The following is a 12,699-nucleotide window of genomic DNA, read 5'->3' on the forward strand; positions in this document are numbered from 1 at the left end:
TTGGGGACGGTGATATTTAGGTTGCCGGCTACTGGGATTCCGGCGCACAGTATACCGGCACCGGAATCCCGACATCTTTTCTCCCTACTGTCGGTATGCCGGCGCCGGTATGCTGGCCGCCGGCATACCATACTACACCCATTGGGGAGCCTCAATTTTGCATGCAGAGTGATCCCCATGGGCAGGATATTTAAAAGGCGGCTCGAGCAAGCCACTGCGGGAATTGTGAAAAGGCACCATTTTGTACGCATCTCCAAGGAGCTGAGGGAGGACTTGCGAGTGTGGAAGGAATGCCTCAGACATTTCAATGGAGTGCGAATTTGGCCCGAGGCAATGCTGCCAAACCATGCAATACATTTATTTACGGATGCCGCAAGGGCGACAGGTCAGAGCGTATTGGCAAGGAGAGTGGTGCGCGCAGAGGTGGCCAGCGACATGGGAGAGCACAGGTCTCACCAAGAATCTTGCGGCCTTGGAGTTATTTCCGATAGTCGTATCGATGGCCATCTGGGGCGAGAAGCTTGCCAACAAACAGATCCAGTTCTGGTGCGACAATATGGGAGTAGTGCAGGCAGTAAATAACCAGCGAGCATAGTCACCACCAGTTGTCAAGTTGCTTAGGAGATTAGTGGCAGCATGCCTCCGCCATAATATTACCTTCAGGGCAAAACATGTCCTGGGTGAGAAGAATTTGATAGCGGACGCACTGTCCAGGCAAAATTGGGAAGCGTTCAGGACAGCAGCGCTAAGGGTGAGCCCAACAGGCCTAACATGTCCCTCCCGTCTCCGGCAGATAGTCAAGCCGATTTAGGCAGACTGGTGGAGCGGTCGCTGGCGCCGTGGACATGGAAGTCGTACAAGGCTGCGTGGGGAAGTTGGCAAAGGTTCCAGGCTCTGATAAGCGCAGAGGAGAAAAACACGCAGCAACAGATGCTATCCTTCTTGGCCAAGCTCAGGCGGGAGCGGTCATCAAGGGTCAGGTTAAGCACCACACTGGCGGGCATTGCATTTTTCGAAAAGTTAGCAGGGAGGAAGGATGAGACAAAGTCATTTATGGTACGCACCATAATGAGGGGATGGGCCAGAGCAGAGGCCAGAAAGCCAGATGCTAGGGAACCCATCACAGTAGATAGACCAAGGACGCTGCTAGGTCACATCCCAGTGGTTTGTAGGGAATCAGAGCGAAGCGGGCCTATTCAGGATGGCATTCACAATGGCTTTTAGTGGGGCATTCAGGATTAGTGAACTGATGGCAAAGTCTAAGCGCAAAACCGGTAGCAGTCTACAGTGCAAAAATGTGACAGTAACCAAGCAAGCGGTGTTATGCAAGATACACAGGTTTATCAGGAACGAAGAGGTAAATGGGTCTAGTTATGCAGGCATGCGGATTTCTCCACATGCCCGGTCGCAGCGGTCAGCGCCTTCTAGGAAGCCAGGCCAGCAGGTGGGGCCCATTCTTATATCCATGGGCGGCAATCAGGACCACCGCTAGGCCTTACGGGAGGCAGCTAGGACTGGCAAGGAAGGACGGATGAGTCTTTTGCTTCAGAAGGAGGGGGATGAGGTGGTACAGGCTTAGGGACGCATTGCTGCAGTGCGAAAGAGCAGCTGGCAGCCCAGACGTGATAATGATACATTTAGGAGGTAATGATTTGGGAGACATAAAATCCCTTGATCTGATGAGGATGATGTGCGCAGACCTGGCATGGGCGAAGGGGTGCTGGAAGGCAGCGGAGATAGTATGGTCCAGCATCATCCCTAGGTTGGTCTGGCGCAGGGCGCGGAAGGGGGCGGCCATAGAAAATACCAGGCAAGCGTGATCAGGGGGCTGGCTCCAGAGCCTACAGGTAGGCAGGGACACGCCACAGGTTTTAATCAATGAAGGGTCAGACAGGTTTCGCGTTGCCCACCGTTTTCTTTGTCCTTACCCTGCAACTGGTAATGAGGTAAAATGTAAATAAAACTGTTGCCAATGATTCAATCCCAGATATTGTTCCAAAGTATGACTTCAGGGTAATTAAGTTGGTTTAGCGGAGGCGCAGCAGAGCGCCCTCTCCCCCTTAAAGACTACTGTACATACTGATTGCAGTTCCACCACAAGCTAGAGAGTAGCAGCATACCCCCAAACTCCGAATCTTTAAGTTGCAAGTAATAGCTTCCGACGCTCAGCTTTACATAGCAAGGCTACTCAAACAGAAATGTCCTTTTATCGAGGAACAATGTAAAATAAAAAAAATAAGATTTTACTTACCGATAAATCTATTTCTCGTAGTCCGTAGTGGATGCTGGGACTCCGTCAGGACCATGGGGGAATAGCGGCTCCGCAGGAGACCGGGCACAAAATTTAAAAGTTTGACCACTAGGTGGTGTGTACTGGCTCCTCCCCCTATGACCCTCCTCCAAGCCTCAGTTAGGATACTGTGCCCGGACGAGCGTACACAATAAGGAAGGATTTTGAATCCCGGGTAAGACTCATACCAGCCACACCAATCACACCGTACAACTTGTGATCTGAACCCAGTTAACAGTATGACAAACGTAGGAGCCTCTGAACAGACGGCTCACAACAATAACAACCCGATTTTTTTGTAACAATAACTATGTACAAGTATTGCAGACAATCCGCACTTGGGATGGGCGCCCAGCATCCACTACGGACTACGAGAAATAGATTTATCGGTAAGTAAAATCTTATTTTCTCTGACGTCCTAGTGGATGCTGTGACTCCGTCAGGACCATGGGGATTATACCAAAGCTCCCAAACGGGCGGGAGAGTGCGGATGACTCTGCAGCACCGAATGAGAGAACTCCAGGTCCTCCTTAGCCAGGGTATCAAATTTGTAGAATTTTACAAACGTGTTCTCCCCTGACCACGTAGCCGCTCGGCAGAGTTGTAATGCCGAGACCCCTCGGGCAGCCGCCCAAGATGAGCCCACCTTCCTTGTGGAATGGGCCTTGACAGATTTAGGCTGTGGCAGGCCTGCTACAGAATGTGCAAGTTGAATTGTGCTACAAATCCAACGAGCAATCGTCTGCTTAGAAGCAGGAGCACCCAGCTTGTTGGGTGCATACAGTATAAACAGCGAGTCAGATTTTCTGACTCCAGCCGTCCTTGAAATATATATTTTCAATGCTCTGACAACGTCCAGCAACTTGGAATCCTCCAAATCGCTAGTAGCCGCAGGCACCACAATAGGCTGGTTCAGGTGAAACGCTGAAACCACCTTAGGCAGAAAGTGAGGACGCGTCCGCAGTTCTGCCCTGTCCGAATGGAAAATCAGATATGGGCTTTTATACGATAAAGCCGCCAATTCTGACACTCTCCTGGCTGAAGCCAGGGCCAGTAGCATGGTTACTTTCCATGCAAGATATTTCAAATCCACCGATTTGAGTGGCTCAAACCAATGGGATTTGAGAAAATCCAAAACTACATTAAGATCCCACGGTGCCACTGGGGGCACAACCGGGGGCTGTATATGTAGTACTCCTTTTACAAAAGTCTGGACTTCAGGAACTGAAGCCAATTCTTTCTGGAAGAAAATCGACAGGGCCGAAATTTGAACCTTAATGGACCCTAATTTGAGGCCCATAGACAATCCTGTTTGCAGGAAATGTAGGAATCGACCCAGTTGAAATTCCTCCGTCGGGGCCTTCCTGGCCTCACACCACGCAACATATTTTCTCCAAATGCGGTGATAATGTTGTGCAGTCACCTCCTTCCTGGCTTTTACCAGGGTAGGGATGACCTCTTCCGGAATGCCTTTTTCCCTTAGGATTCGGCGTTCAACCGCCATGCCGTCAAACGCAGCCGCGGTAAGTCTTGGAATAGACACGGTCCCTGCTGAAGCAGGTCCCGTCTTAGAGGTAGAGGCCACGGATCTTCCGTGAGCATCTCCTGAAGTTCCGGATACCAAGTTCTTCTTGGCCAATCCGGAGCCACGAGTATCGTTCTTACTCCCCTTTGCCGTATAATTCTCAGTACTTTTGGTATGAGAGGCAGAGGAGGAAACACATACACTGACTGGTACACCCATGGTGTTACCAGAGCGTCTACAGCTATTGCCTGAGGGTCTCTTGACCTGGCGCAATACCTGTCCAGTTTTTTGTTGAGGCGGGACGCCATCATGTCCACCATTGGTCTTTCCCAATGGACCACAATCATGTGGAAGACTTCTGGATGAAGTCCCCACTCTCCCGGGTGCAGATCGTGTCTGCTGAGGAAGTCTGCTTCCCAGTTGTCCACTCCCGGGATGAACACAGCTGACAGTGCTAACACATGATTTTCTGCCCAGCGGAGAATCCTTGCAGCTTCTGCCATTGCCCTCCTGCTTCTTGTGCCGCCCTGTCTGTTTACGTGGGCGACTGCCGTGATGTTGTCCGACTGAATCAACACCGGCTGACCCTGAAGCAGAGGTTTTGTCAGGCTTAGAGCATTGTAGATTGCTCTTAGCTCCAGTATATTTATGTGAAGAGACGTCTCCAGGCTTGACCACACGCCCTGGAAGTTTCTTCCCTGTGTGACCGCTCCCCAGCCTCTCAGGCTGGCATCCGTGGTCACTAGGACCCAGTTCTGTATGTCCTTGTGGACAATTTTATCCGCTGATGCATCTGCAGATGCGATCCGGACCATTTGTCCAGCAGATCCCACTGAAAAGTTCGTGCATGGAATCTGCCGAATGGAATCGCTTCGTAAGAAGCTACCATTTTTCCCAGGACTCTTGTGCATTGATGCACAGATACTTTTCCTGGTTTTAGGAGGTTCCTGACTAGATCGGATAACTCCCTGGCTTTCTCCTCCGGAAGAAATACCTTTTTCTGAACAGTGTCCAGAATCATCCCTAGGAACAACAGACGTGTCGTCGGGATCAGTTGGGATTTTGGAAAATTCAGAATCCACCCGTGTTGTTGGAGCACTACTTGGGTTAGTGCTACTCCGACCTCCAGCTGTTCTCTGGATCTTGCCCTTATCAGGAGATCGTCCAAGTAAGGGATAATTAAGACGCCTTCTCTTCGAAGAAGGATCATCATTTCGGCCATTACCTTGGTAAAGACCCGGGGTGCCGTGGACAATCCAAACGGCAGCGTCTGAAACTGATAATGACAGTTTTGGACCACGAACCTGAGGTACCCTTGGTGTGAAGGACAAATTGGAACATGAAGGTAAGCATCCTTGATGTCCAAGGACACCATAAAATCCCCTTCTTCCAGATTCGCTATCACTGCTCTGAGTGACTCCATCTTGAACTTGAATTTTTGTATGTACAGGTTCAGAGATTTTAGATTTAGAATCGGTCTTACCGAGCCGACCGGCTTCGGTACCACAAATAGCGTGGAGTAATACCCCTGTCCCTGTTGTAGGAGGGGTACCTTGACTATCACCTGCTGAAAATACAGCTTGTGAATGGCCTCCAATACCGTCGCCCTGTCGGAGGGAGACGTTGGCAAAGCAGACTTTAGGTTCTTATAGGAACGAAAGGACTGCGGCTGAAAAGCCTGCGGCTTTTTCTGCTGGGAGGTGACCTGGGGTAAAAAGGTGGATTTTCCGGCCGTTGCCGTGGCCACCAGATCCGATAGACCGACCCCAAATAATTCCTCCCCCTTATACGGCAATACTTCCATATGTCGTTTGGAATCCGCATCACCTGACCACTGGCGCGTCCATAAACTTCTTCTGGCAGATATGGACATCGCACTTACTCTTGATGCCAGAGTGCAAATATCTCTCTGTGCATCTCGCATATAAAGAAATGCATCCTTTAACTGCTCTATAGTCAGTAAAATACTGTCCCTATCCAGGGTATCAATATTTTCAGACAGTGACTCCGACCAAGCCACGCCAGCACTGCACATCCAGGCTGAGGCGATTGCTGGTCTCAGTATAACACCCGTATGTGTGTATATACTTTTTAATGTATTCTCCAGCCTCCTATCAGCTGGATCCTTGAGGGCGGCCGTATCAGGAGACGGTAACGCCACTTGCTTTGATAAGCGTGTGAGCGCCTTATCCACCCTAGGAGGTGTTTCCCAGCGCGCCCTAACCTCTGGCGGGAAAGGGTATAATGCCAATAACTTCTTTGAAATTAGCAGTTTTCTATCTGGGGTAACCCACGCTTCATCACACACTTCATTCAGTTCCTCTGATTCAGGAAAAACTATCGGTAGTTTTTTCACACCCCACATAATACCCCTTTTTGTGGTACTTGCAGTATCAGAGATATGCAAAGCCTCCTTCATTGCCGTGATCATATAACGTGTGGCCCTACTGGAAAATACGTTTGTTTCTTCACCGTCGACACTGGATTCAGTGTCAGTGTCTGGGTCTGTGTCGACCGACTGAGGTAAAGGGCGTTTTACAGCCCCTGACGGTGTCTGAGACGCCTGGACAGGTACTAACTGGTTTGCCGGCTGTCTCATGTCGTCAACCGACTTTTGTAGCGTGCTGACACTATCCCGTAATTCCATAAACAAAGCCATCCATTCTGGTGTCGACTCCCTAGGGGGTGACATCACCATTACAGGCAATTGCTCCGCCTCCACGCCAACATCGTCCTCATACATGTCGACACACACGTACCGACACACAGCAGACACACAGGGAATGCTCTGATAGAAGACAGGACCCCACTAGCCCTTTGGGGAGACAGAGGGAGAGTTTGCCAGCACACACCCAAGCGCTATAAATATATATAGAGACAACCTTAATAAGTGTGTTCCCTTTATAGCAGCTCAAATATTATAAATATCGCCAATAAGTGCCCCCCCTCTCTGTTTTTACCCTGTTTCTGTAGTGCAGTGCAGGGGAGAGTCCTGGGAGCCTTCCTCGCAGCGGAGCTGGGCAGGAAAATGGCGCTGTGTGCTGAGGAGAATAGGCCCCGCCCCCTTTTCGGCGGGCTTCTTCTCCCGTTTTTTTTGGAACCTGGCAGGGGTTAAATACATCCATATAGCCCCAGGGGCTATATGTGATATATTTTAGCCAGAATAGGTATATTACATTGCTGCCCAGGGCACCCCCCCCAGCGCCCTGCACCCTCAGTGACCGCTGGTGTGAAGTGTGCGGAGAGCAATGGCGCACAGCTGCAGTGCTGTGCGCTACCTCATGAAGACTGAGACGTCTTCTGCCGCCGGTTTCTGGACCTCTTCTCTATTCGGCATCTGCAAGGGGGTCGGCGGCGCGGCTCCGGTGACCCATCCAGGCTGTACCTGTGATCGTCCCTCTGGAGCTAGTGTCCAGTAGCCTAAGAAGCAAATCCATCCTGCACGCAGGTGAGTTCACTTCTTCTCCCCTAAGTCCCTCGTTGCAGTGAGCCTGTTGCCAGCAGGACTCACTGAAAATAAAAAACCTAACAAACTTTTTCTAAGCAGCTCTTTAGGAGAGCCACCTAGATTGCACCCTGCTCGGACGGGCACAAAAACCTAACTGAGGCTTGGAGGAGGGTCATAGGGGGAGGAGCCAGTACACACCACCTAGTGGTCAAACTTTTAAATTTTGTGCCCTGTCTCCTGCGGAGCCGCTATTCCCCATGGTCCTGACGGAGTCCCAGCATCCACTAGGACGTCAGAGAAAAATAAAAAACATCCCACCCAAGAAATCTAAATAAGAAAACAGAGACAAAAAGCTACAATTCCGTGTAAATACACAGTATCCTGATGAAGGAGACACAGTGTAACATCTGCACGTTCACAACTTTGGAAACACAGGGCACGATATCTTATACAAATTCGCTATCTATTAACTTCTTGCAGCTACACGCCCCTATTACAGAGACTACAATACAATTAGGCACCTTGGACACAGCATATAATCATCACATAAAACACCTTTGCACATAGGGCGGCTCTCACCTAGCGTAGTGGACACTGAGCAGAGCAAGCAGCAGCTAAGGGGCTGCTGCAAGACACAGCAGCCACACATATATTATCAGCGGCAGTGTTACATTACATAGGATCCTCATTGGCTAATTAGGTAATTCCCGGACTGAACCCAGAAATTCCATGGGGAGCTGCCACCTGCCTGGCTTCTCTCATATTCCCTCTCGCTAGTATTTCTGCTGGTACTCGGTGGTACTGTGTGAGCTAATGTACATGAGTTTTGCTACAAAGATGAATAACACTGTGGACTCGATCAAATTATTGGTAACAATGTATTATATACCTCTGTGCGGGGTCACCAGGGGACTCTAAGAAGGAATGAATTGGTTTGGTCCTACAATGATACAGAATCATTCATTGTTACTAATACCCCTTTTCCAGTAGCTTTTTAAACACGGATAAATGCACGGGGGCACGCATTTACCCGTGTTTTTCCCTAGTGGAAAAGGGTCCCCCTGCAGATTCCCGGATCAAGTGATCCGGGAATCCTACCCGGGTAGCTAGCCGGGTTGAACACGAGTTCAACCCAGTAAGCTGTCTAGTGTGAACGGGAGTGCTCCCGTTCACAGTGTATGGGAGGGCGGCGCTGGGAGATCATGTGATCTCCCAGCGCCGTGCCTGCCGCGTCAGCAGCAGCGTCACCAACCCGGCAATATGCCGGGTTGTGAGCGCTGTGGGAAGGGGGCTATAGCACGGGTCGCAGCCGTGTCAAGTGAATTGGCTGCGATCCGTGCTACAGAGGAGGAAAAGGGGTATTATTGGTTGCATTTAGGATTTACATTTCTTACAATTATTTTTCATAAAATTCCCAGATATGGATCACAGGGTCAACCCTGATTAGGTCGACAGTCATTAGGTCGACATGGCAATTGTCGACATGTGAAAGATCGACATGGTCAGAAGGTCAACGCTGGAAAAACTCGACATGAGAAATGGTTGACACAACTTTTTACAATGTGTTGGTGTCGTTTTCACCGTCACAGCACATGGAACCCCATTTTGCTCACCCTGCTTCGGTTAAGGTTACTATTTCCAATCGTAGTCCACGTGGATGGTAAAGCAGGCACAGCAGAACACTCACCACGATTTGTGCAGTGTCCCAGCAGCAGCATCAACTCGCGGGTATGGAAAATCAAGCAGTGAGGTCCAGCAGGAAGCGATCCAAACCATAGAGATTCCAGGAGGATGTGTGAGAGGAAATCATTTTGAGCAAAGACTTCCACAGAGAGGCTACTATGCAACAGAGAGGATTTCAGGTAGAGGGAGCTCCCCCTGGTGGCCAGACCCTGGCAAAGCGTCCGGCTGGAGCAAAGAGGAAGAAAGGAAAAGTTCCAGCACAAGCGGCAGAGAGGCAAAGGCACACAGCAGCAAATCGCAGCACGAAGCAGCAGCATGGGGTGGTCGATTTACCAGCCACATACGAAGGTATGCCCGTGGCCACAGAATTAGATGGTCCAGAATCCGGGACAGAGGAGCCAAACGCATCGGGAACAGCGCAGCCATGCAGGCCCTTTTCCCCCAGTCACAGGTACCAGGAGCCCTTCGCTGGATGTTCAGGGCTCATGGGTGCATCAAGCCTGCACGCAGCTATTCAAAGACGTGGCGCAATTTCCGGCAGCGTCATCAGGGAGAACAAAGGGGCAGGGCCCAGCGCGCCGAGGGGGAGAGGCATCGCAGGCAGAACGTGACCAGAGAATTTTTCCAGAGGCAGCAGTCCCCACGTTATCTATCACCCCCACGGAGTATACGACATTACTCACGGTCCCATGGGAGCGCATCGCCCGCGGCAAGCAGTGGACTACACTTTTCAACACCGGATTGTCGAGGTTGCAGCTGCTCCAGGCAGGCGAGGCAGGACCAGCGGTACCAGCATCGTGAGCCGGGTCAGCGGTCTGAATATCGTGGCGGCAGTAGGCAAAATCGTAGTCCACAGAGGTGTTGCCTCAGCAGCAGCACAACGGGAGCATCAGCACGTGTCAGCAGCTTGCTACACACCGAGCAGGATACCGCAGGGGAGCAGTGCGAATTACCATCCATGCTACAACACACCAAGGAGGTGTCACCATGAGAATCAGCCAAGATGCGGGGAGCCATGGCAAGGACAGGAAGAACTGTGCTACGCTAGGGTTGGCGATGCTCCAACGCTTCTCACGGACTGCACAAAGCACGTTCAGACACTAGGGACACCGATGTGCAATTTGCTTGGCAGCGGGACTGCAGCAACCGAAAGAAGCATCGCCAGGGGCGGCTCGGTCAAGGAGAAGAGCTTGGTGAGAACAGTCAATAATAGCAATTTGCATAATGTCATTGTTACGCCAGGAAATGTGCCAAATGTACAAAATGTTAGCAATGCTGTGGTAAAATTTGCATGGATGCAGTGTGATAGTGAGAGGGTGCAGCGGGGCGCAGAGCTGGAGGAGAGCCCATCGGAGTCAGATGAGAATGAGGCAGTTAGGAGCTAAGGATGCAGCTGAAGGCAGCGATAGCCAATTGGAAAAGTAAAAAGGGTCTCATACCCGGGGCAGATGCGGTCAGTGAAAAAAATAGGGTGCAGCAGGATAAGGCAACAGCAAGCGGGCACCTCAGTGGGATGCGCTTTCGGGTCAGTAGCAGGCCATTTGCCTATACTAACCAGAAAGGAAATAGAGAAAGGGGCTTTCATAGATATATGTTCATTAACGGAGGCAGAGGGGAACGCAGTCTGACAGCTATAAAACAATTGAGCATTGGCTGAGCGGAATGTTTGCCTATTAAGGCTGCTACGTGGAAGCATATCCAGAGGTAGCCATGAGCATATTGAAATACACTGATTTCATGGAACATGGAGGAACGGTTAGCGAAAATATGACGAGGGTTTCAGGGAAAAAGCCGTGGGCAGAAAGCCCATTGACTTTTGCACTAGGGATTTAGACGTCTGGCATAAAGCGCAAGCAGCGGGCATAGCAGAAAGGGGCACAGCACCGCAAACAATCGCAGGGAGGCCTGGCACAAAAAAGCAGGAGCTTAGATGCTGGGATTTTACTGATATGTGTTGCACCCCAGTGCCCAGTGCAAATACAAACATGCACATTCTGTGGCGCTAACCTTGCTGCCGAGGAGTGCAACAGAAAGAGGGGTAGCCACACGCAAAAGGTACCCGCAGCAGCAGGACCTAGGAAAAGCGAATAGTTCCATGGACGTGGAAAGGATCCTGGCATGGCTGGCCAGGTATCCCAAGATTCAGGAAGTCAATTTGCTGCGGGGGTAAGCACCAAGGAGGGTTTTAGGATACCTGTAACGAGAGAGGTCACGCCCACGGGTAGCTCCAGGAACTTAAAGTCCATCAGGGATCAGCCGGGGGTGGTACGCGAGAAAATCACTAAGGAGCTAGCATTAGGCAGGATGAAAGGGCTATTTGCAGCCCCGCCATTGCCAGGAAAGGTAATTTCACCTTTGGGGCTGGAAGAAAGCACCTGGGAAGTTCAGGCTCATCCAGCACCTGTCATACACAGAGGGAGCGTCGGTAAAAGACGCATTACGCAAAGAACAATGCTAAGTGCAGTACAAATCATTTAACGTGGCTATTAGGATGGCTTGAGCACAAGGCAAGGGAGCCCTGATGGCAAAACTAGACATAGAATAAGCCTTTAGGCTGCTTCCCCTGCATACTTAGATCGACACAGAGATGCAAGAGTGCAGTCTACCTGGGGAAAAAGTTGAGAAGCTAGAAAGGGAAATGGGTTACTGCATCAGGGCAAAGAGGGTTATATGCTGGGGCAGCTGCAATCATTTTTGGGGACGGTGATATTTAGGTTGCCGGCTACTGGGATTCCGGCGCAGAGTATACCGGCACCGGAATCCCGACATCTTTTCTCCCTACTGTCGGTATGCCGGCGCCGGTATGCTGGCCGCCGGCATACCATACTACACCCATTGGGGAGCCTCAATTTTGCATGCAGAGTGATCCCCATGGGCAGGATATTTAAAAGGCGGCTCGAGCAAGCCACTGCGGGAATTGTGAAAAGGCACCATTTTGTACGCATCTCCAAGGAGCTGAGGGAGGACTTGCGAGTGTGGAAGGAATGCCTCAGACATTTCAATGGAGTGCGAATTTGTCCCGAGGCAATGCTGCCAAACCATGCAATACATTTATTTACGGATGCCGCAAGGACGACAGGTCAGAGCGTATTGGCAAGGAGAGTGGTGCGCGCAGAGGTGGCCAGCGACATGGGAGAGCACAGGTCTCACCAAGAATCTTGTGGCCTTGGAGTTATTTCCGATAGTCGTATCGATGGCCATCTGGGGCGAGAAGCTTGCCAACAAACAGATCCAGTTCTGGTGCGACAATATGGGAGTAGTGCAGGCAGTAAATAACCAGCGAGCATAGTCACCACCAGTTGTCAAGTTGCTTAGGAGATTAGTGGCAGCATGCCTCCGCCATAATATTACCTTCAGGGCAAAACATGTCCTGGGTGAGAAGAATTTGATAGCGGACGCACTGTCCAGGCAAAATTGGGAAGCGTTCAGGACAGCAGCGCTAAGGGTGAGCCCAACAGGCCTAACATGTCCCTCCCGTCTCCGGCAGATAGTCAAGCCGATTTAGGCAGACTGGTGGAGCGGTCGCTGGCGCCGTGGACATGGAAGTCGTACAAGGCTGCGTGGGGAAGTTGGCAAAGGTTCCAGGCTCTGATAAGCGCAGAGGAGAAAAACACGCAGCAACAGATGCTTTCCTTCTTGGCCAAGCTCAGGCGGGAGCGGTCATCAAGGGTCAGGTTAAGCACCACACTGGCGGGCATTGCATTTTTCGAAAAGTTAGCAGGGAGGAAGGATGAGACAAAGTCATTTATGGTA

The 12,699-nt window shown here is 50.8% G+C and overlaps 1 protein-coding gene across 5 annotated transcripts in view; it reads right to left on the reverse strand.

The window, feature by feature from the left end:
- Positions 1–12,699, reverse strand: part of LOC135008331 (uncharacterized) — a 280,518-nt gene that overhangs the window by 177,395 nt on the left and 90,424 nt on the right. The window contains exon 1 of one of the 5 annotated variants that reach the window (XM_063952192.1): positions 8,877–9,056. The exons of 2 other annotated variants lie outside the window; for them this stretch is intronic. In XM_063952192.1, the coding sequence (XP_063808262.1) occupies positions 8,877–8,981 (105 nt within the window). In that variant the 5' untranslated portion in view covers positions 8,982–9,056. Of the gene's footprint in view, positions 1–8,876; positions 9,058–12,699 lie in introns of those variants that run through there. 2 more of the 5 variants (XM_063952197.1, XM_063952193.1) reach the window with 2 other exon arrangements.

The sequence above is a fragment of the Pseudophryne corroboree genome, chromosome 2 (assembly GCF_028390025.1).
Source record: "Pseudophryne corroboree isolate aPseCor3 chromosome 2, aPseCor3.hap2, whole genome shotgun sequence".
NCBI classification, from domain to species: Eukaryota; Metazoa; Chordata; class Amphibia; order Anura; family Myobatrachidae; genus Pseudophryne; species Pseudophryne corroboree.